The sequence below is a fragment of the Mustelus asterias genome, chromosome 23 (genome assembly GCF_964213995.1).
Source record: "Mustelus asterias chromosome 23, sMusAst1.hap1.1, whole genome shotgun sequence".
NCBI lineage: Eukaryota > Metazoa > Chordata > Chondrichthyes > Carcharhiniformes > Triakidae > Mustelus > Mustelus asterias.
The window spans coordinates 34,475,412-34,500,265 of NC_135823.1; the positions used below are offsets into that span (position 1 = coordinate 34,475,412).

At 41.8% G+C, this 24,854-nt stretch overlaps 1 protein-coding gene across 2 annotated transcripts in view; it reads right to left on the minus strand.

Moving 5' to 3' along the window:
* The window catches only part of srebf1 (sterol regulatory element binding transcription factor 1), a 39,298-nt gene extending 20,558 nt beyond the window's left edge, over positions 1 to 18,740 (minus strand). Inside the window, exons 1-7 of one of the 2 annotated variants that reach the window (XM_078240233.1) lie at positions 18,476 to 18,740; positions 15,484 to 15,882; positions 9,161 to 9,330; positions 7,678 to 7,833; positions 3,796 to 4,014; positions 2,819 to 2,933; positions 1,261 to 1,445 (exon numbers count right to left, since the gene is read on the minus strand). In XM_078240233.1, coding sequence (XP_078096359.1) covers positions 1,261 to 1,445; positions 2,819 to 2,933; positions 3,796 to 4,014; positions 7,678 to 7,833; positions 9,161 to 9,330; positions 15,484 to 15,882; positions 18,476 to 18,608 — 1,377 coding nt within the window. In that variant the 5' untranslated portion in view covers positions 18,609 to 18,740. Of the gene's footprint in view, positions 1 to 1,260; positions 1,446 to 2,818; positions 2,934 to 3,795; positions 4,015 to 7,677; positions 7,834 to 9,160; positions 9,331 to 15,483; positions 15,883 to 16,567; positions 16,777 to 18,475 lie in introns of those variants that run through there. The other variant, XM_078240234.1, reaches the window with a different exon arrangement.
* Positions 18,741 to 24,854: the final 6,114 nt, after the last annotated feature.

Here is a 24,854-nt window from a genome sequence, read left to right on the forward strand (position 1 = left end):
TGCTTTTGTCCTGATAAGATGAAAAACTTCGGTGATATTCAAGCAATATTCAAGTTCTGTACTAGCAAGTGACAATTTTCTTTTGATTATATTGATTGAGGAATAAATGGGGGCCTGAATGTCCCTGCTTTTCTTCAAATAATGCCGTGAGATCACTTATATCCCACTTGATCAGAGAGTCAGCCCTGTTTACTATATAATGCAAAACAGGCACATCCAAGAATATAGCACACCTTCAGTTCTGCACTGAATCAGCTTGGACAGATTACATGCCAGACACTGCAATGGGGCTTGAACCCATATGCCTCTGATTCAGAAACCTGAATGCTATAACCAAATTAAAACTGTTTTGGAAAAACACTGTGGTATTATAGATTAAGCAGGACTAATTCTAGCCCCTCTCCCTTTACCATAATGATGTGGGCTCAATGGATTTTTACTGTATTTTCTGACCAGTAGAGTACTTGGGATTCTTTAGGAGGAAGTTTTGTTTCCTGTTAATTAAAGTACTGGATGGGCTGCCAGAAGTAGCAAAAGTACATCGATTCACTGCAGAAAAGTGACACTAGTTTTGAAGACATCTAACACTTAGGTTCCTTTTGAGCTCTTGACTGGATGAAGCCCAGATGTACTGATGACAGGTTTAGAAGAAATTAGAACATTTTTCTTTAAAGTTAATCAATCCATAGCTGGTCTTGGGCTAGCTGATTTCAGCTGGGACATTTTAGAACTGCAACTGCCCACTGCGTTTCTAAGCCAAAGGAAGCTATGTCCCAGTCAAATTCCCCTCCTGATCTCTATCCATTATTTCCAATTGAAAAATGACTTCACATGTAGGGATGAGAGAATGGTCTACTCCTGTTCATGCATACAATGTGAACTACATAGGTCCAGGATGCCATACATGCAGTGAACAGAGGTCTGTAAATGTGATATTTTATTTACTAAGTGGAAGTATTGAGGGATGAGGAGAAAAGTTGGACAATAAACTGGTGAAATGCCATGTGCTGAATGCACTACTTCAGGCTTTGTCCGATAATCAAACGGCCTGCCAGTACTTACCGGCAAGGCTTGGATGTGGACAATGACTGTTTGGCCATTGTCTTTTAGTATAATGGCTAGTCACAAAATTCAAGTCTAGCAAGCAGTGGGGAAAGAAATAAAGTGAGGCAAAAGAAACACAGAAGAAAAACCGACAGCATTTTTTTTGGCTGAATGGAGAATGTGAAAATAGCAGCCTCCTGACAGAATTATAGGTACCTTGGTATCATCAAAAAATAAGCTATCAGGCTCAGAATCACTGCTGCTCATGGAGAATGGGCTGTTCTGAGGCGGTGAGCCAACATCAGACGGTGGTGGGGTGAGCAGGTCAGGATCCTGCTTGAACCCATTTGTTGTTCCATCCAGACTTATTCCACTAGAAGCCACAATGTCTTTCAGAGATTCTGAAATTAGACACAATACATGATATAAATGGGAATTATACCAATAATATCCAACCCTGAAGTACAAAACTATTTCAAAACACCATTTCTCAAAAGAAGAAAAACTAGAGTAAAAATTGAAACTAGTTCAATGCAAAGGTCACTAACCAATATATATATATTTTAAATGTCTTGCTGCACTTGCTGTCAAATTTTCCCCATAGCAAATTTTCATATCCACATTTCATATCATGGCAGCTGTGGGACAAGTTTATATAAACAGCTGCCATTACAAGCGTGGACATTGGAATTTATAACGGAAATATAAAAATAAGGACAAAACCTGCAACTCCAAGAAAGGGTGTGATTACATGATGTCTACTCCACCAGCTCTTACCCACCGCTAACCTGAAGACAGCGCATGGTCTTCACACTCAGTGTGCAACCCCACTGGAGACTAGTACAATATCTGCTATGTTGGTCATTTGTAGCAAATATGCTTCGGAACAGCATACTTGATACAAAAGTATCACGTACAATATAGATGGTTAAGATGCACTTTTCAATCAAAATTCAATTAAGATAACATCCATTTTATTGTCACTATTTAGGGTTCTGCAATTGACTTCCCCTACTTTGGTGTCATTCAGTAAATGGATATGCTAAGCATTCCAAAGCCACTGCAATTTGGCAATTTCCAAAAGGCACTTAATTAGGTGCCAAATAACAGGCTATCACATAAGATAAGAACGCATAACATTGGGGATAATATATTATCTTGATAGAGGATTGACTAACGAACAGTAACCAGAGAATAAGGATAAATGGGTCATTTTCAGGTTACAAATGGTAATCAGTGTTAAGGCCTCAAATATTTGCAATCTATATTAATGGTTTGGATGTATTGTAGCCAAAGGGATATTGATAGATTAAAAAAGTGGGCACAAATTTGGCAGATGAAGTATAACGTGGGAAAATGTGAAGTTGTCCACTTTGGTGAAAAGAATGGAAAAGCAAAATATGATGAAATGGAGAGATACTGCAGAATGCTGCAGTGGAGAGGGATCTGAGCGCCCTCATACATGAATCACAAAAAGTTCACACACACAGGTACATAAATTATTCAGGAAGGCAAATGGAATGTTGATCTTTACTGCATGGGGGATGGAGTATAAAATTAGGGAAGTCTTGCTACAACTATATTGAGCTGTGAACACGAAAGTGGCAGTACAAACACAAGTGCATGTAACCAGCATGCTCAGGAGATAGTTCCTAAACCACATCAAATAAAAGCAGGTGTATCATATTTGGACTAAGTGACACAAATAGCTGAGATTCCCATTTTCCCCTCAATTTGCACCATCTGAAATGTGTACCACGCGCTGAACACTTACGATTTTTCTGGGCAGCCATTCTCAACACCATGTTCTCCTGTTTCAACTTCTGATTGGTTTGTTGCAGGAAGCGGATATAATCAACAGCTTTCCTCAGAATTGCTGACTTGTTCAACTGCCCAGGCAAAGAAGGAAAACAAAAAGGTTTACAAAATACCACAAATTCGTTAAGAAGCAGATAGTACACTCAGTGAGCCTGTCCTGCAGTTTCTTTGGATACATTAATGTACCTGTATCACTCATCACATGGGAGGTTTTGATTCCGAGTCGTTCATTACAAGGCAATATGCTTCCCTGAAAGGAAGGAAAACTTGGAAAACGCCTTGGTCCAGACTATTATTTTGCAACAAATACCAAATAGTCATGATTTGCAGCATCAGTGGAGAAGTAGCTGCAGAATGCCTGCTTGTCTTATGTCTGCTTTATTCAGGGTTGGGTGCAAGTTGGGTTTGGAAGGAAAGCTACAGCAAGGTCAAAAAGGGAGTGGAAGATATTTTCTTTGCGTTTTACTAAGTTTTTCCTTCCTCTCCTAAAGGCCTTGGCTCACATTATTATTCAATTCCGTGTGTGTCAGCTCCTCTCTGATAATTCAGTGATCATTCTTAATGCACAAAACTCGACAAGTGTCAGCAGGATAACTGACTGCAGGTGCATCACAGCTGAACTAGACCCCAGATGACAATTGCATACTTTCCAACATGGATCAGAGGATAATGATCAGAAATTGAAACATTTGCTTATCTTTTCATGGGTTAACTTATTGCAGCAGATTCCACAGTCCAGCGATCTGACTTAGATTGTAGTGATTGGCATAGTTCAGAATCGCCATACCTGGTGCCCAGCAAGGCACTAGGAAACTGTTCTCATTTTGTTAAAAAAATACATCAAAAAGGGTCATGTTATTAAGTATGAACATGTAATTATTGCACTTTTTCAGTTAATGGACAGATTCTTTTTGTTTAACAGAAGTACTTTACCTTGCTTTCAGTGCCAACAACAAGGTCTTTTAGCTCCACAATCTTGTCATTGATGGATGACCTGTAGCGTTTCTCAATAGCATTGTGTGCCGTACGTTTTTCCCCCTTGTTTGGTGCATTGCAGGGTTTGCCAATCACTGGCATACGGTTGATAGGAAGTTTGTCTGCATCTACCATGAGAGGAACTGTTGTCAAAATTGTGTTTCCACTGACAAGAGCCTGGAAAATATAAAATTTATAAACAAAGTTCGACTGGATTCTGACGCTAAAGAGTTCACACTAATATTTGTTTAAAATCAATAGGTCAGCTTTTATTAAATTGCAAACTACAGAATGCAATATATAATACTAAAGTCATTGCTCCTCTGAACTTTCCTTGCTGTTAGGACTCAGAAAATGAGAACAAACAGTAGCAATGCACAGAAATCTGGAAGGTCATAGAATCCCTACAGTGCAGAATGAGGCCATTTGGCTCATCGAGTCTGCACCAACTCTCTGAAGAGTATCTTACCCAGGCCTACCACCCACCCTATCCCTGTAGCCCCAACATTTCCCATTGCTAACCCATGTAATCTACATATCTTGGGAAACTAAGGATCAATTTAGCATGGCCAATCCACCTAACCTGCACATCTCTGGACTGTGGGAGGAAAACCACGCAGACGTGGAGAACGTGCAAACTCCACACAGTCATCCAAGGCCAGAATTAAACATGGGTCTCTTGCACTGTGAGGCAGCAGTGCTAATCACTGTGCCACTGTGTCACCCTAAATAAGGTCATGGCTTAATTCCTAGTACCTGCCATTAGCCAACCAGGGGTAATAAGGGTGCTCCACATGGCCTTCGCATCAGTGAGTTGGTGGGGTAGGGAATAAGCATGCCAGGTAATTTCCCCAATTGTTATCTGTGGCCCCTTGCTGGCAATGGTTAAGTTAGCATAGAATCAGGATTGGACTTGATGAATTTGAGTTAAAAAGCTTGCTAAAACTCACTCATGTATAATTAATAAGCAGGAACAAATTACTGAAGTAAAAAGGTATAAAGGTTATTAAATAAGAACTCTTTGGCTTCCTCACTCCTCCTAAACTCAAAATGCATGTCATGTACTGAAATCGACGGCAACTTTAGGTAGTGCAGCAAACATATTTTGGCCCTTTACACAGCTTTCTCAATTTAAATTAAATGCTAGTGGATCTCTTGTGATGATGTCGACTGATAACATGTTCTGGAGCTCAGTCTGTGATATTTATTGGTCAAATCGTTCTGCTCCTTTAAGATCACTGCTCTCCTGTGGGGAGCAGTGATTGTAGATAGACTCTCAGATTGGGCAGGGCAAAGCCGAGTTAGTCTTGTCTTTGAATGTTTCTTTAGCTTTTGCGCTACATTGCTATTTTCCATGAGAAGAAATCAGTTTCGTTTTTGGAGCTTCAGAAAGTCCATCAGGAAATGATTGGCTCTCTACCACTCGGTATTATTTAGGCATTGTTTAGTTGTGATTTGTTTGGTACAAAGTGTAAGATCTGGATTATAAACACATTCTCAAAACTATTACTACTCGTACACTATGCATCACACTTGTACCTAATTGGTTCAAACATTTAGATACATAAAAGTGAAAACCAAGCATACATTGATGTGTGTTCAACGTGCAATAATCAAGACTCCACTCCACCACATCAAACCATACCTCTTTCTTTGCTCAATTATACAGCACTACTTTCACATAGATAGTAGAAAATCTCAGCAAAGACAATAATTTAGTCTTGGATCACATTTCGGCAATGAACAGTAATCTTATTTTAAAGGTTCAAAACCATCATTTGCATGGAATAATTCAAAGGAGTTAGTAGCTTGTAGTTTCTCTACTTTGACTAGCAAATAGCCCACGACCAAATGCAGCCAAATCCTGGACAATATCTAGACTTGGGCTGACAGTGGCAAGTAACAATCGCATCACCAGGCAATAACCATCTTCTTCAACAAGAGAGGATCTAACCGTTGCCCCATGATATTCAATGGTATTATCATCACTGAATCCCCCACTAATAACATTCTGGAGGTTACCATTGACCAGAAACTGAACTGGACTAGCCTTATAAATACTGCAGCTACCAGAGCAGGTCAAAGGCTAGGAAACCTGTGGTGAGTAACTCACCTCCTGACTCTTCAAAGATTGTCCACCACCTACAAGGCACAAGCCAGGAGTGTAGTGGAATACTCTCCACTTCCCTGGATGAGTGCAGCTCCAACAACACCCAAGAATCTCAACACCATCCAGGGCAAAGCAGCCAGCTTGATTGATTTGTCCAATCTCTCCTCATATGCTAATATGCTTCAAATCAGGCAGCATCCTGGTAAACTTTTTCTGTACCCTCCCCAAAGCCTCCACATCCTTCTGGTAGTGTTCCGCAGGGCACTGGTACCTGTGGAACACCACTGATCTCAGATCTCCAGTCAGAAAAACACCCTTTCACCACTACTTTGTCTATTATGACCAAGCCAGTTCTGTACCCATCTTGCCAGCTCACCGCTGATCCCACGTGATTTCACCTTCTGTTTCAGCCTGCCATGAGAGATCTTGTCAAAAGCCTTGCTAAAGTCCACGTAGGCAACATAAACTCCCCTGCTCTCAATCATCTTTGTCACTTCCTCAAAGAAATCAAGTTTGTGAGACATGACCTCTCTCGCATAAAGCCATGCTGCCTTTCATTAATAAGTTCGATCTTCTCCAAAAATTTCCCTACCACTGACATAAGGTTCAATGGCCTGTAATTTCCCAGATTATCCCTGTTGCCCTTCTTAAACAAAGGAACAACATTGGCTATTATCCAGTCCTCTGGAACCTCTCCTGTGACTAAAGAGGATACAAAAATTTCGAACAAGGCCCCAGCAATTGCCTCACTTAGTATTCTGGGATACATCCCATCAGGACGAGGGCACTTGTTTACCTTAATCTTTTCAAAACACCCAACACCATCTTTTTAAAAAAAAATATCGACAGGCCCTAGAACATCAACACACCCCTCTCTAGACTCACCATCCACCATGTCATTCTCCTTTGTGAATATCAAAGCAAAGTATTCGTTAAGAACCTCACCCACTTCCTGTGGTTCCATGCATAAATTCCCTTATTTGTCCTTCAGTGGACCTACCCTTTCCCTAGTTATCCCCTTGTTCCTTATATAAAATACCTTGAGATTTTCCTTAATCCTGCTTTCCAAAGACAATTCATAGCCCCTTTTAGCTCTCCTAATTGTTCTTTCCTGCTTTCTTTATATTCTTCGAGGGCTCTGTCTACCTTCAGCTTCCTAAATCTTATGTATGTTTCCTTTTTGACTAAACTCAGTTTTTCTTGTCATCCAAAGTTCCCGAATCTTGCCATCCTTATCCTTCATTTTCACAGGAACATGCTTGTGCTGAACTCTAACCAACTGGCCTTTAATAGATTTCCACATGACAGGTGTGGATTTATACTCAAACAGCTGCCCCCCAATCTACATTCCCCAGTTCCTGCCTAATATTTTCATAGTTAGCCTTTTCCCAATTTAGTACTTTCACTCAAGGACTGCTCTTATCCTTATCCATAAGGAACTTAAAACTTACTTATGGTCACTGTTTGCGAAATGCTCCCCCACTGAAGCTTCGATCACCTGTCTGGGCTCATTCCCAATAACAGGTCTAGTATGGCCCCTTCCCTAGTTGGACCCTTTACATATTGGTTCACCATTAACTTCTGAAGGTAATTAGGGATGAGCAATAAATGCTGGCCCTAGCCAGCGACGCCTACATTCTGTAAATTAATTTTAACAAAAAAAAAATCGACTAAAACCATCCTTTTCTCCCAATGTTACACAATGATAATGATAGCCATAGTTTACTTACCGGCATGTGCAGCGATGTGGTTTGAATGGGAGTAGTGCTGGTTGCGAGAGTTGATATGGTAGGAGATTTCACTGACGTGACAACAGTGCTTCCGTCTGGCTTCAGAGCTGTCAGAAGCAATGAGTCAGCCTTAATGAACTGGGGCTGGAGAAGTAGCTGCAGAAGAACAGCGATAGGAAAATGTAAAGTTCATTTATTAGTGTCACAAGGCGGCTTACATTAACACTGCAACAAAGTTACTGTGAAAATCAAGACAAACCCATATTTTTAAATTCCTGCTCAATCTCTACTTTCTGCCATTGCAAAACTTTTTTCCAGAGTCGTATTCCATGATCCATGACATGTTAGTAGAGCAGCTCTATTTTCATGAGAGAAGCATGAAAGGTTCTCAACATTTTTCAATCATTTTTGCAAATTTTCTCCCCTCATCATCTCCTGGAATTGGATTCTGCAAACTTTGGGTATCATCCTGTATCTGCAAATTGTGAACCTATGTAGCAAGTGTCAGTGGGTCATTTGACTTTAGAGAGAGTCATGACTCAATTTTGTCCTCAAATCAAGGTCCACACTGGACAGTGATCAAGAGTAAGAAACGTTGCTGCTTTTCTCCCCTCTCTTGCTCAAGGGCACTCAGGCAAATTGTGACTCCCAAATTATTGCCCCAAGATCAACTACTTCAGGTTTTTCTGTCCGACATGCTGCAGTTCCCTGTGTCAAACAAAGATCCTCTCTTGCTTCATCAGTCTCTAACTTGGCGTGACAGCCAACAAATAGCTGTATAAATCATTCACTCAATATTTATACAAGGTACACTCAGATCTACAGCTGGTTGAAAACAGCTTTGTTTTTCTGAAGCCATCATAATTTAGATTATTGAATTGTGACTGGGCTGCTGATCAAATTGAGAATTATAAACAACAGGTTTTATTTGTGGATTTAACACCACCAACCCACAGTTTAATTCATTCACTTTCCATGTTTGTAACTGCGGTTTAGTTGACAACCCAGCTTTTATACAATATTCCTTTCAGTATTTCCAGCAAATTCATGAAAGGTAAACTGTCAGCTATTCCTAGAACCAGGCCCTGTGCCAGTGTGTCCTTATGCCACCCTGCCAATTCCTTGTCTGGAACAGAATTATGCACTTGAATAATACCAGGATGTCTTCATTTCCTGAAATAAAAATGCAATAAGGGGATCTTGTTACTGAAGTGCTCCCAATGTCAACGAAACTGGAGCAGAGTAGAGCTGATGTACAGAAGACAGAGGTGTATGAGATCAACACTCAGAAATTCACCAGTGATAACTGTTACAACGCTCGGGTGTTCACACAGGAATAGACATACAAACGTCATCCTTACTCTAAAATTCTCTACACTTGCGGAATATATTAAACCAGAAATCAGAATCTAGGTCTGCAACATACCAATCTTCTTTTCACTCTCACCCACCCCCTTTGTTCCCGGTAACTGAAATCACTTACAGGTAGTTGCTGGAGCGGTGACGAGATAGTTGGGGTAGAAATAGCTGGCGCAGTGGTTAAAAGGTGCTGAGCGGAAATATTCTGGACCTGGGCCTGAATGGTCATGGGCTGAATCTGCTGTGGAACTGCCAGGCCCTGGAGCTGCTGGGTGGCCATACCCTGTAGTGGTGCTGCACAAAATAAAGCCAGAAGAAAATTAAACTTCAATTTGCTAGAGGGTTAAACATCTTACTTAGGTGTCAGCTTTGGCTCTGTGGTAGTACTCTTGTTGGTGATTGAGATTAAGCCCCACTCCAAGACTTCAGCACACAATGCTATTGCAGTAATGAGGGACTGCTGCATCTTCGAAAGGGATCTCATAGAAAGATCTCATAGTGCTGGTCAAAGAGTTGGGGAGTTCTCCTGGTCAACATTAATCCCACATCCACCGTTAGTGAAACAGAAGATTATGCAGATGTTTGCAGGGTCTTGCTGTGCACAACATGTTATAATAGTGACAACATTTTGGACATGCAGTGCTTTGGGATTGGGAAGTCTGGTTGTGAAAGTGTAAGCTCTTTTCACAGCCATTGTTTTAAAATAAATTCCCCAATCTACTAAAAACATGATTTTTAAATTAAAAAGCAAAATCATATTTCTTCTACAAAGAAATATTCCTTTTGGGAAATCAACTTTCTGCAGGGTGAAAAGCACAGCTATAGATTGAAATCAGCAATGTAATTGAAAGCAATTGAAATCAGTCAGTGTATTATAACAAGCTTCCAATACTGCAAGGTTCATGTCAGGCAACGTAACGATGCAATAAGTTTACACCTCACAAGTCTCTTATTTGCAATGACCTCATGCAGTTTAACCTTGCCAGCAATAAATCTTTTACTGTTTCTTCCCCCAAGTTCTTTTTCCTAGTTTAAAAATTCTCTACATCAGAACACTTTCTTAACCTTAAGTAGCCTTTCACCATTCTGACAGAACTGGCCCTCCTTGAGGCCTGATTGATGTAAAGTTGTGCATCACTCTATGTCTTTTATGCTGACAGGCTCGAAAATGCTGCTAAATGAAGTCTGAATCGTAAAAAGTCTCAAGGCACAGAAACTATTCAGCACATTGTGCCTTTGCTGTCTCTTTGAATGAATTATCCAATTAGTCCTACTCCATGCTCTTTCCCTAAAGCCTTGCATTTTTCCATTCCAAATGTATTTGTAATTTGCTAGTCAAAGTTACTTTTAAATCTGCTTTTACCATATTTTAAATGGAGCACACTCCAGATCATAACTCATTGCATTATCCTTTTCCAAATCATCTTAAATTGGTGACCCCTGGTTATTGACGCACCTGCTAGTGGAAACAGTTTTTCCTCAGCTATTCTATCAAGATAACTTGAAGGAAAAGGAAAACTCAGGAAATTGCTTTCTCACACATAAGTGTGCATGAAATTCAACTTTTAAGTTTCATTATTTTCCCTTAAAGTCTCAGGCATTAACACAATACATATGTGTAAAAGTATCAATTTTCTCCCTTACTTTCCCATTTAAGTTAGCTTGATTCTGAAACTGGTAGGGAGGATTCAGCTGTTGGTGAGCCCCAGAACCAAATACACATTCCATCTCTACCTTTCCTGTACCTTAAAATTCATACAGCTCAAGAATTATTTTCATTTTACAAACAATTCTACTCAAATAAACAAACGTTTGTGTCACACAGGGGTTACCAATGACCAGAAACTGAACTAGACTAGCCATATAAATACTACCAGAGTAGGTCAAAGGCTAGGAATCCTGCAATGAGAGACTCCCCAATGCCTGTCCACCATCTACAAGGCACAAGTCAGGAATATGATGGAATATTCTCCACTTGCCTGAATGAATACAACTTCAACAACACTCAACCAGGACAAAGCAGCCCGCTTGATGACTACCCCACAAACATTCAATCCCTCCACCACCGATGAACGGCAGCAGCAGTGTGTGCCATCTACAAGATACGCTACAGGAACTCACCAAGGTTCTTTAGGCAGCACTTTGGTCCAAACCCACGGTCACTATCATCTTGAAGGACAAGAGCAGATACGTGGGGACAGCACCACCAGGAAGTTCCGTTCCAAGACATTCACCCATCCTCACTTGGAATTATACCACCATTCCTTCACTGCCGCTGGTACATCTACACCTCAGGGACTGTAGCGGTTCAAGGCGGCAGCTCACAACACTTTCTCAAGGGCAACTAGGGATGGGCAATAAATGCTGGCCTAACCAGCAACACCCACATTTCATAAATGAATGTAAAAAACAAAATATTTCATTCAGCTAGTGTCACTGAAATGAAAAGGCCGCTCATTCAACACAGATCCTCACATCAGGACTATTCCTATATTATGTTTATTATATTATGTTGGCCTTGGAGGGAGTGCAGAGAAGGTTCACCAGGTTGATACCAGAGATGAGGGGTGTTGATTATGAGGAGAGACTGAGCAGATTGGGTTTGTATTCGTTGGAATTTAGAAGGCTGAGGGGGAATCTTATAGAGACCTATAAGATAATGAAGCGGCTGGATAGGGTAGAGATGGAGAGATTCTTTCCACTTAGAAAGGAAACTAGAACTAGAGGACACAGCCTCAAAATAAAGGGGGGGTCGGTTTAGGACAGAGTTGAGGAGGAACTTCTTCTCTCAGAGGGTGGTGAATCTCTGGAATTCTCTGCCCACTGAAGTGGTGGAGGCTACCTCGTTGAATATGTTTAAATCACGGATAGATGGATTCCTGATCGGTAAGGGAATTAGGGGTTATAGGGATCAGGCGGGTAAGTGGAACTGATCCACTTCAGATCAGCCATGATCTTATTGAATGGCGGGGCAGGCTCGAGGGGCTAGATGGCCTACTCCTGCTCCTATTTCTTATGTTCTTATGTTTAACGATACTGCAAGTAATACTTACATTTCTTAAGTTTACCATTAATGCATGGTGGGGTTATTGAAACAGTGACCTTAATCTCACTTGGAGGCATCTCACTCTGAAAACTTATAGATAACATTCAGCCATAACTTTCTAATCTATTTTAAGCTGCTTAACGTTGACTTTAGAAGGCAGCTTCAACTGACAGTTCTAGAAAGGTTAGATTTGCATATGCAGTGGCACTTACAGTGAGAAGGGTTGCCAGAATGACAAGGTAAGAGAAAAGATATTCCAGGCAGCCAGATTTAAATCAACATGGCATGGTTATATTAGAGTTCTATATGCCAGAAACTATCTACACTTGCATTTTTCTATGGTTATATGCAAGAACAAAAAAAAAGAGCAGAGGCAAGCCATTCAGTCCCTTGACCTTACTGCACCTTCAAGAAGAACTTGGCTGATCTAATTGTGGCCTTAGCTCCACTTTCCTACCTAACTTTAAATAACCTACGATTCCCTTATCAATCAAAAATCCATCTAACACAACCTTGAATAGATGCAATGACCTGGCCTCTACTGCTCTATCCATTTCAATGATATTCTGCTTTTCTATTCTTCCTGCCAAAGTGGACAACCTCACATTTTCCCACATTATACTCCGTCTGTTAAATTTTTGCCCATTCACTTAACCCTTTGCAGAAGTTGGGACTGTTCTCCTTGGAGAAGAGAAGGTTGAGAGGAGATATGATAGAGGTATTCAAAATCATGAAGGGTGCAGACAGCGTGAATAAGGATCTAAAATGCACGGAGTGTGGTGGAGCCAGGGTCAATCGAGGCTTTCAAAAAGGAGTTGAATCATTATTTGAAAAGGAAACAAATTGCAGATCGATGGAGCAAAACAGGGGCGTGGCAATAGGTGAACTGCTCCTTCAGTGAGCCCACACAGACATAAAAAGTTAAATGGCCACATTCTGGGATATAATCAATGATTTTCTATTCTATTTATATCCTCATGCAGACTGTGTCCTCCTCACAATTTGCTTTCCTATCTATATTTGTAACATCACAAATTTGGCTTCAATACAGTCAGTTTCTTCACCCAAGTCATTAATAAAGATTGTAAATTGCTGAGGCCCCACCATCGATTCCTATTGTACCGCACTAGTTACAGTTTGCCATCCCAAAAATGACTCATTTATTTTGACTATCCTTTTCCTGTTAGCTAGTCCTCCATTTGTGCTAATATATCACCATTTCCATAAGTTTGTATCTTGTTTGGCAGCCTTTTACATGGCACCTTGTTGAACGCAAGACATGCAAAGAAATACAAGACACTCTCGCCTAAACATTCAACTCAAGTACTATTTCCATAGCTCAGTTGATATGCACTTGCTCATTGTGAAATGGGGCCCCAACATTGCGGGAAGGCTCAAGGTTCAATCATCATTCCTAATTGATCTTGGAGGCAACGGTACCACAATCAACCTCAATAGCACTAGATAAGGGGACAGGTGCAGTTTAAAAAAAAATCTAACATAAGTTTTGCTTCACACAGCAACCACTGTTGGAAAGCAGGCAAGTGTAAACAGAAACCAGCCCTGCTGTGACTTTCTGCACTGTCAAACAGGTTGACATGCATTGCCAAATGCACTTGCACTCATCTGTGAGTAATGCAAAGGCAGTTTCTGATTCTGGGGACCCTCTGAGTGGCCGAATACTGGCACTGCAAGACTTAATAAATTACATTCTGAAGGCAACAGTCCTCAAAGCTATGGAATTTTCCACCCCAGGCAATTCAACACATGAGGCTATCTGGAGAATCCTGATGCCTCAGTTGCAGATTGATTATGAGCAAAAAAAGTTCAATTCTCACCTCATCTTATTTGATTAGCCTTCTCCTACCCTCTTGGGGGGGAAAAAAATCGGTTCTTAAAATAATTATCCACTTTCCTTTTGAAAACCATCATAGATTCTTGCTCCCACTATTGCTCTTGGTGGAATAACTGTTTTGAAAAATTCTCCTATCTTCTCCATTCATTCTATTGTCAATCTTAAACCTTTCTTAGGTGCATTGGCCATGCTAAAAATTCTCCCTCAGTGTACCCTAACAGATGCTGGAGTGTGGCGACGAGGGGATTTTCACAGTAACTTCACTGCAGTATTAATATAAGCCTACTTGTGACACTAATAAAATAAACTAAACTATCAAGCAACGCCACAGAACTTCCTGATTTATCCTCATATCTCCCATTAAATTCTAATGAACAGAGTCCTTGGGCAGGATTTTCCAGCCCTTCTGGCCGGTGGGATCTTCCAGACCCACTGAAGGTGATCCTCCGCGCCAGGTTCCCCAGTGACTGGATAGGCAAGGCATACAAAACACCGTAGACATTGGCAGGACCAGAAGATCCCACTGGCAGCCAATAGCGAGCCACTGCTGGAAAACATGCCACGGGAGGACTGGAAAATCCCACCTCGTTTCTCTAGTCTCTTCATAACTAAAACCCCTTATTCTTTCAATGATCCTAACAAATCTCATCCTACTATTTCCACATCCTTGACATCCTTATGAAAAGAACAGGACCTAAAATTGGATAAATATTCTAATTGTGGTCCAATTAATGATTTGTGAGATTGAACCTTACCTCTTTGGTAAATACATTGTCTATTGCGAAAATGAACACAGAGCTCCAGGTTCAACTCTGGTTTGTGCTGAATTAGTCGATGCCAGTAGGGGGCAGTGTAACATCTCAGCCCAGGGAGATGATTAAAATAATGGAAAGACAGTCTCATTTTCCACTGATTACATCTAGTAGCCAATGCCGGAAATGTCAAATAGGGGTGTCAGGGCAGGAAAGATTGTACTTGGCTGTAATGCCTTCCACGCCACCCCTCTAACTGTCAAATTCCCTGCCAGCAGCTCAGATGAATAACTATTTGGGTGCCATACTAGAGGCTAATATATGCCCACAGATACAATGCCAGAACTATTCAATGTTTTTAAAAGAGAAAGAAAGAAAATGAGAGGGAAAAGATAGGTGACTTTACTTGCAATTTAATACAGTGCTATGTTACACTCAATACCTAAAGAAGGACATCTTTACTTAAATCAACATTTCTTTGCCCCTTATCACCTATGATAAACCTATCGGAAGCTGAATGTTTGCTTTTTCCTTCCTGCTAGCTGCCCATCAGATAAGAACTAGCAAATACCAGTATCAGCCCAGTTTAAAAGGCTCAAAGTCCCATATCTATAGTTTATCATTGATTACTGTATCTTGAAATAAGATTAGAAGAGTGAAAAGAAACACACATTTATGAACACATAAAGATGATTACATGTCTATTTATAAGATTTCTATTTAACTGTCGAAAGTCTCGGACCATAAAATAATCCCAAGCTATATTCAGAGCAGTGCTAATGATAATCTATTACCTGTAAATCCATTGGAATTCTGGAAGCCCAGCAACTGCTGCTGCTGCACAAATTGTGGCTGCAATTGTGCTGAAGGTGTAAAACTCTGCGACATCATGAGGGGCTGTTGCTGCTGTTGGCTCGGAGCAGTTTCTTGTTTGACATGTTGTGGAGAGGGGCCCCGAAGGAGCTGCGGCTGCTGTGGATGCTGAAGCTGCTGTTGGAGCACAGGCCCTTGGTACATTTTTACAGGAATTTGACTCTTGCTGCTATTCCCCAAGAGACTGTCGAGGGACAAGTTCAGTGAACCCTGGTTAGGTGGGACGGGTGAACTGCTATCCTGCAGAGGGCTGCTAGTAAAGTGGTTGTCAAATAATTCAGGAAACTCTCCATCCTGATTGCTAATCAGCTGTAACATATCTGAAAAGCAAGCAGAACACAAAATGACATAATTGGATAAATAAGTTGTTACCTTTACAGAATGCACAGTAAAAAAGAAAGGGGACTGATGGGACAGTTACTGCAATCAGATGAGATCATGTATTCTTCCCTAAATTGCAGATGTGCGCCACTAAAATAAATGATCCAAGTGTAACAATGGTGACTGGAGTTCAAAACTAATTAATTATGATGTGTCTTAGGATATCCTGAAGTTGTGATAGTAGCCAATAGGCTACTATATCATAGGCTGCTCTCCATAGGCTGCTCTCCCTTCAAGGGGAGAGCAGCCTATGGTCATTTAAAACTATGGTGACTTTACCTTGCCTATTTCAGATCTTGAATCAGTATTAATTAGTTTGTTTTGCAACTATAAGCAAATCACACCAATACTCTCATTAAAATTAATTTCGTCCACGTTCCCAAATGTTTTTAAAGCTTTGTTTTCAAAATAAACTTAATTATATTTTGATGTCATTCAATGCTACATACTAAAATTGAAACAACATATAAAATCAAATACGAACCTTATAAACTGTGAGAGAACAGAAATTTACTCTGTTTAAAAGAGCATTAAAATATATTACCCTGCATAAGTTAAAGCAAAGATAATTTAGATCATTTGCACCAACACACCTCAATCTTTACGGTAAAACTACATTATTACCTTCAAATGTGCAGTCCATCGCCACACCTGATCTGTTCAAAACTTTCTACAAGGATTATCTTGCTACATTAAGAGCAATATTTTCAGTAATGCACTAGAACACCTCAGGATCTTATCTGCTTAACCTCTCGGAACAGTGCATGCACAAAACCACATTGCAGAGCAGTAAGCAAACAGAACAGCTTTACTTCTTGTCTACTCCTCCTCCTAAGAAAAAAATTCCACCGACTGTATTCAAATTGAGGGGCGGATTTCGAAATCTGTTTTTTTTTACCATGAGGTGATCTGGTTGAACCAATCGCTGAAGTGCCCCAGTCGCTCGCTATGTTTGGCTAACCATTCAGACATGACAGAAAGGATTTGTTTTAACAGTCTATACTTCCAGGGACACTGATTAATTCAGAAAGGTGAACAACCAGAGGTTACTATAGGACACTTGCTCCCTGGTTACTATAGGACACTTGCTCCCAAAGCTCACTCTAACATGACAACCAGCCTTCAAACTCACTGGAAACATTTAAAATCATATTCTCGTACTTGACATAATTTGAGCTCCAGAAAAATGAAAGGTTTTTTAAATTCAAAAGATCCCATTTAAAATACTGAAACTTAACATGTTAAATAAATATTAGAAAAGGCTTCTTGGAATTGAAATTTTATCAAGGATTACAAGTACAGCAATCTGCCCCTTTTTCTTTGCACAAATTCAAAGTTTCCAAATGCTGTACGTGTCTCGGAGTAGATCAATGTGCAGATGAACTTGAGAATTCCCCAGCAGCAGAAGGCAATAACCGCTAGTAACCCCGGCCTGACGTCATTGCCCGAGAGGCTGAAAGAGGTCTGCCTGGAACTGAACACACAACTCAGCAATCTTGCAGTCAATGCTATTGGGCACCAGGCGAAACAGCGTGCTTACTCTCCATTTCTAAAAAAATACATACATACAAATTCAAACATTTAACACGATTAATGTTAATTCAGGCAAAACAGCATGTTCACTCTCCACTTCACATACAAATTCGAAAAACTAACATGACTAAGATCTTAATTCAATGCCAATACAGTTACTTTCTTCTTTTACCAATACCCTATAAGAATTCAGGGTGGAATTCAGTTCTAAGTGTTTTCCTAAACCTGTTGGTTTAATCATTTAGACGTTTATTGAAGTTATAGTAGAAGTAGCCTGGGAAGAAAGATTGACTAAAGAAAAAAATCAGTAAATGGGTGAAGCTGCCAGTACTGCCCTGGATTTGAGTCATTTATGACTGTATACTGATAAATCTGATTTGAACATTTGCACGTACACGGAATTAAAATGTTGCACAAAGTTTATAAGCAAGCGGAACACAATTCTATGTACGTGTATATGTACCCGAAATAATAAGCCACATAACAATATTATTACCACCACTCTTAACTTTGATACCAGAAAAAATACGTTCAATTGTTTTGCTAAGAAATGCCACACATTCCTAATTCTACCCACAACCATCGCTGTACAAGAGGCCAAGCTCCAGAGATGCCAAGCTCAACCCCTTGGATGCTCCAAAAAGCCCATTAGGCAGTGTCCTGTTCTGCAAGACAAGGTGCCAGTCAACATTAATATATCTGCCAGGCTATCCCCATGGATGCCTTGTAATGCCGTAAGAAGTCTAACAACACCAGGTTAAAGTCCGACAGGTTTATTTGGTAGCAAAAGCCACTCTACCAAATAAACCTGTTGGACTTTAACCTGGTGTTGTTAAGACTTCTTACTGTGTTCACCCCAGTCCAGCGCCGGCATCTCCACCTCCTGCCTTGTAATGCCCCCACAGGAGCCGGGCTCTGCCTAACACTCCCGTGGATCCTGCCCAGCCAACCCCAAATGCCCTCAGGATCCTGCCCATCCAGGCCCTGCCCATCACTCACCATCAATGTCATTGAGCAGCGCGTTATCGATCTCACTGCTCTCGGTCAGAGACGGGTTCAGATTGTCCAGGCTCGAGTCCTCGAACATCATGGTCGGGTCGGCACCCGGGTACGGCTGCCCACCGTTATTCATGGTAAATAGTCCGAAGGCACAGAATGCAAAGTGGGGAGACGGCAAAGCGGCCCGGGGGTGGGTGGGTGGGTGTGGGTGGGGGGCGCGATTTGGTGTTTACACCGAGCTCACTTGCCGTACAACCATGTCAATAAACGGCACGACAAACCTAACTTGCTGGCGGAAACCAAAGGGGGCGGGTACCTCCCCACCTGCCTGATTGACAGCGAAACAAACCATTCAATGATCAGAGATGAGGTGGGCGCGGCCCGCGTCAGAAGGCAGATCTCACCAATCAGCCGCCAGCTTACTCCAAGTTGGGTTGAGTGGGCACCAGCGCGAGCGGGGGCGGTGCTGGGCCGCGTGCCGCTGGAACCAGCGCGATACAGCCAATCAGGGCGCGGAGTGCGGCGTGGGGTGATCTGTCGTCATCCGCCTAAGACCACACCCCCTGTTGGTGCTGATTACATCATCGCACAGATTTACCAGCCCCACGTGGTCTGTGGCATTCATTGATTCTATGGTTAACAGTTAGTGATTTTTTAATAAACATCTAAAGTGGGAGGGCGCAGATATTTGTTTTTGTCAAGATGACTGGAGAGCGATATAAAGTCTTGTCATTGTACACAAATAAGCCATTTGATCCACTGTTCCAAAACTCCGATTTGGCCTCCTCCGTTATCGCACCATATTGATGTAAGCGTGTGAATCTGTGCAGGATATTGTTAAAGTTGTTTTAAAATGTTCATGATGGAGGCATTCAAAAACATAAGAGGCATAACACAGCTTGGAATTGGATAAGGACCTGAAGAGAAAAATGTGCAGGGCTACATGTGAATGTGAGGTCATCCATTTTGGTAGGAATAACGGCAAAATGGAATATTATTTAAATAGTAAAAAGTTTGCAGCATGCTGCTGTGCAGAGGGACCTGGATGTCCTTGTGCATGAATCGGAAAAAGTTGGTTTGCAGGTGCACCAGGTAATTAAAAAAGCAAATGGAATTTTGTCCCTCGTTGCTGGAGGGATGGAGTTTAAAAAACAGGGACGTTATGTTGCAGCTGTATAAGGTGCTGGTGAGGCCACACCTGGAGTACTGTGTACAGTTTTGGTCTCCTCACTTGAGAAAGGATCAACTGGCACTGGAGGGGGTGCAGGGGAGATTCACAAGGTTGATTCCGGAGTTGAGACGGTTGGCTTATGAGGACAGACTGAGTAGACTGGGGCTATACTCATTGAACAAAGAAAATTACAGCACAGGAACAGGCCCTTCGGCCCTCCAAGCCTGCACCGACCATGCTGCCCGACTGAACTAAAACCCCCTACCCTTCCGGAAAGTAAATTTGGAAATTTAGAATTGGAATTCAGATGAATGGGGGGAATCTTATAGAAACATATAAAATAGAAGCAGGGAGGTTGTTTCCACTGGTGGGTAAAACTAGAACTAGGGGACATAGCCTCATAATAAGGGGGAGCAGATTTAAGACTGAATTGAGGAAGAACGTCTTCACCCAAAGAGTTGTGAATCTGTGGAATTCCCTGCCCAGTGAAGCACTTGAGGCTACCTCATTGAATATTTTTAAGGCAAGGATAGATACATTTTTAACAATAAGGGAATTAAGGGTTATGGTGAGCAGGTGAGTAAGTGAAGCTGAATCCACAAAAAAAATCAGCCATGATCTTCTTGAATGGCAGTGCAGGCTCGAAGGTCCAGATGGCCTACCTCTGCCCTGAGTTCTTATATGGTTGAAAAGCCTCCTTTTGTTCTGTAACCATTCTATGATTCTGTATGCTCCTATTACTTCCACCCCACATGTTTATCTAGGCTCCTGTCAACTACTCCAATGCATAGTGAGTTCCACATTTTCACTACCATCTAGGAGGTGGAGTGCTGTTACAATCCCCATAGAGACCAAAAACTTTTTAAAATGTATTTGACTTCCCAAGTAACCTGCACCGTGAAGGGATCGCACACCGATATTTCAGGTTTAAAGTTTATTATTGTCACAAGTAGGCTTACATTAACACTGCAGTGAAGTTACTGTGAAAATCCCCGAGTCGCCACACTCCAGCACCTGTTCGGGTACACTGAGGGAGAATTTAGCATGGCCAATGCACCTAACCAGCACGTCATTTGGACTGTGGGAGGAAACCGGAGCACCTGGTGGGAACCCATGCAGACATGGGGAGAACGTGCAGGCTCTGCACAGATAGTGACCCAAGCCAGGAATCAAACTCGGATCCCTGGTGCTGTAAGACAGCAATGCTAACCATTGTGCCGCCCAAGACTTTTACTGTAACAAACTGAAATCAACATTAACTAAACATTACTTAGTGAGCAACAGAAAAGACATTCCTTACCATAACGAATAATCACGTCACATTTACTTTGCAGCATGCTGTCCACAGAATTGCAGTCTTCATGAAACAGTCCAAAGGCATTCCCAGCTTCCAGTGGGTTCACTTCTTCTCATTTTGCAAAGTTGTAAAGTCCATTGATAATGCTTCAGTTCTGCAGTACCACTTCCCTCTGCTTCCTAGAAGTACCGAACTAACCACCAGCAGCATAGCTTACTCCAATGATTCCTTCTCCAGGTCACACCAGGCTGAATCTTTCAGAGTTTTTAAATTCCCGCTGGTCTCTCCTCCTTGATATGAGAACCAGCTGCCATCAGCATTCCACCTGGTAGCTAACATAGAATAGCCTTTTTTTTGCTGCTAGCAGCCACTATGGTTTCTCTCTACCCAGACCTGCCCCCACGTGACCTCTCTGTTCAAAGTCTCCAAGACAGAAAGTCTGCAATAATAAGAACATCTGCTTCTGCCTTTGTTTTCAGGTGTTATAGGTAGCACTTGCATTTCAACAGCACTCAGCCTGCGCCCTCCCCCCCGACCTCCATGGTAACCAAGCCACACAGGCTTGTTGTCCAGCAGAACATGTAGCAGATCACATGACTCTCTTTAGTACTCCATTTTACCTTAAATTAAAAGAGAGTCTAAAATATAATCATCTTATAAAAGCTCACATTCGTTACCGTGAAAATACTGGTCCTGGTAATAAATCACCAGCATTATTAAAAGATCATCAATTGTTGCAATCATCCATACGGTTCAGTCATGCTCTTCAAGGAAGAAAATCTGCTGTGCTTACTTGGTTTGGCCTACATGTGATTCCAGATCCACAGCAATGTGGTTGACTCTTAACTGCATCTCTGAAATGACCTTGCAAGTCACTCAGTTCAAGGGGAAATTTTTTTTAAATACTTTTCCAATTCAATCAAATCAAATCCAAGTCAGAGTCTCAACAAGTTGAGACATTTCAGATCCAGGCTGACAAGACAGGGCGAGCGACCAAACCACCCTGTCCTGGGCCCGATCTACATGAGCCAAGCTGATTGGAGAAGATTTGGATTTAATCTCAGTTGTTTGGATTTAATCTCAGTTGTTTGGATTTAATCCCAGTTGTTGTGGATTTAATCTCAGTTGTTTGGATTTAATCTCAGTTGTTCTGGGTTTAATCTCAGTTGTTTGGGTTTAATCTCAGTTGTTTGGATTTAATCTCAGTTGTTTGGGTTTAATCTCAGTTGTTTGGGTTTAATATCAGTTGTTTGGATTTAATCTCAGTTGTTTGGGTTTAATATCAGTTGTTTGGGTTTAATATCAGTTGTTTGGATTTAATCTCAGTTGTTTGGGTTTAATATCAGTTGTTTGGGTTTAATATCAGTTGTTTGGATTTAATCTCAGTTGTTTGGGTTTAATATCAGTTGTTTGGGTTTAATATCAGTTGTTCTGGGTTTAATCTCAGTTGTTTGGGTTTAATATCAGTTGTTTAGGTTTAATCTCAGTTGTTTTGGGTTTAATCTCAGTTGTTTGGGTTTAATCTCAGTTGTTGGGTTTAATCTCAGTTGTTTGGATTTAATATCAGTTGTTTGGGTTTAATATCAGTTGTTTGGGTTTAATCTCAGTTGTTTGGGTTTAATATCAGTTGTTTGGATTTAATCTCAGTTGTTTGGGTTTAATCTCAGTTGTTTGGGTTTAATCTCAGTTGTTTGGATTTAATATCAGTTGTTTGGGTTTAATATCAGTTGTTTGGGTTTAATCTCAGTTGTTTGGGTTTAATATCAGTTGTTTGGATTTAATCTCAGTTGTTTGGGTTTAATATCAGTTGTTTGGGTTTAATATCAGTTGTTCTGGGTTTAATCTCAGTTGTTTGGGTTTAATATCAGTTGTTTAGGTTTAATCTCAGTTGTTTTGGGTTTAATCTCAGTTGTTTGGGTTTAATCTCAGTTGTTGGGTTTAATCTCAGTTGTTTGGGTTTAATATCAGTTGTTTGGGTTTAATCTCAATTGTTTGGGTTTAATATCAGTTGTTAATATCAGGGATTTGTTCCCAGGAGCAGGCTGAGGGTAAGAGAGTGGGTTTTCTGACTTTAATTAATTATTTATTTTTTCAGTTAATTTTGGGTTTAAAATCGGAGGTTTTTTTCAAAACCGGAAGTCGGGCCAGGAGAGGCCTGGGGAAGTTTTTGGAGGGTTTAAAAGTGCACCAAAGTATACAGCGGGCAGCATCGTAGCGGGCAGCAGAGTGAGTGGGAAGTTGAGTGAGCTGTCAGGGCTTTGGCTCACAGGGCTTGGACGAGCAGGGGTGAGTTTTTGTTTCCTTACACTCTTATTAACTTTTCACTGTCTTACTTGACATAAAGTGTCCAGTATGAGTGTGAAACCAGTGTGTTGTTCCCAGTGTAGGATGTGGGAGGTCCTGGAGGCATCTGGCCTCCCGGACATCCACATCTGTGAGGGGTGTGTCGAGCTGCGGTTCCTGAGGGACCGTGTTAGGGAGCTGGAACTGCAGCTCGAGGATCTTAGGCTGATGAGGGAGAATGAGGAGGTGATAGACAAGAGCTATCATCAGGTGGTCACACCAGGGCAACGGGAGGAGGCCAAGTGGGTGATGGCCAGGAAGGGTAAGGCTAGGGTGGTTGAGAGCACCCCAGTGGATTTGCCCCTGCACAACAAGTACTCCTGCTTGAGTACTGCTGGGGGGGACAGCCCGCCTGGGGGAAGCAGCAGTGGCCGTGTCTCCGCAGTGGAGTCCAGCCCTGTAACTCAGAGGGCTAAGGAAAAGAGGAGGAAGGCGGTATTAATCGGGGACTCGATGGTGAAGGGGACAGACAGGCGTTTCTGCGGAGGTAGGCGGGATTCTCGCATGGTGGTCTGCCTCCCTGGGGCCGGGATCCAGGATGTCGCTAGTCGCGTCCCGGAAATCCTGAGGTGGGAGGGAGAGGAACCTGAGGTAGCGGTACATATTGGTACCGCTGATGTGGGTAGGAAGGGAGAAGGGGTCATGAAAAGGGAGTACAGGGAATTAGGGAGACAGCTGAGAAAGAGGAAAGCAAAGGTAGTAATCTCAGGATTACTGCCTGTGCCACGGGAAGGTGAGGGCAGGAATGGAGTGAGGTGGAAGATGAATGTGTGGCTGAGGGACTGGTGCAGGGGGCAGGGATTCAGGTTCCTGGACCATTGGGACCTCTTTAGGGGCAGGGGTGATCTGTATACAAAAAACGGGTGGAACTTGAATCACACGGGGACCAATATCCTGGCCGGTAGGTTGGCTAAGGTTACTGGGGAGAATTTAAACTAGATAGGTTGGGGGGAGGGGAGCTAGAAGAGTTGACTAGGATCAAGGAACTGATTGATGGGGTGGAGGATGCAGGGGTAAGGGGAATTACAAAATTAATGGCAGAGGAGAGGGTGCAAGTGAATGAAGGCGGTAATTTAGATAAGGGAGTAGAGGGAGAGGGTGTTCGCGACTCATCAAAGCGGGTCCAGATAAAAGCTGGAATAAGGACACTTTGCCTGAATGCACGAAGCATTCGGAACAAGGTAAATGAGTTGATGGTGCAAATCAGCACGAGTGGGTACGATCTAGTGGCCATTACAGAAACGTGGCTGAAAGGTGACCAGGACTGGGAGATGAATATCCAGGGGTATCAGGCGTTTAGGAAGAATAGACAGGAAGGAAAAGGTGGTGGGGTCGCGCTATTAATAAGAGATAATATCAGGGTAGTACTGAGGGATGACATAGGCTCTGAGGAACAAAACGTGGAATCATTATGGGTAGAGATGAGGAATAGTAGAGGGAGAAAGACACTAGTAGGTATGGTATATAGGCCCCCAAATAATAATTTTGAGGTAGGGAGGGCTATAAACAAGCAGATAAGGGATGCGTGTAAAAACGGAACGGCAATAATCATGGGGGACTTCAACATG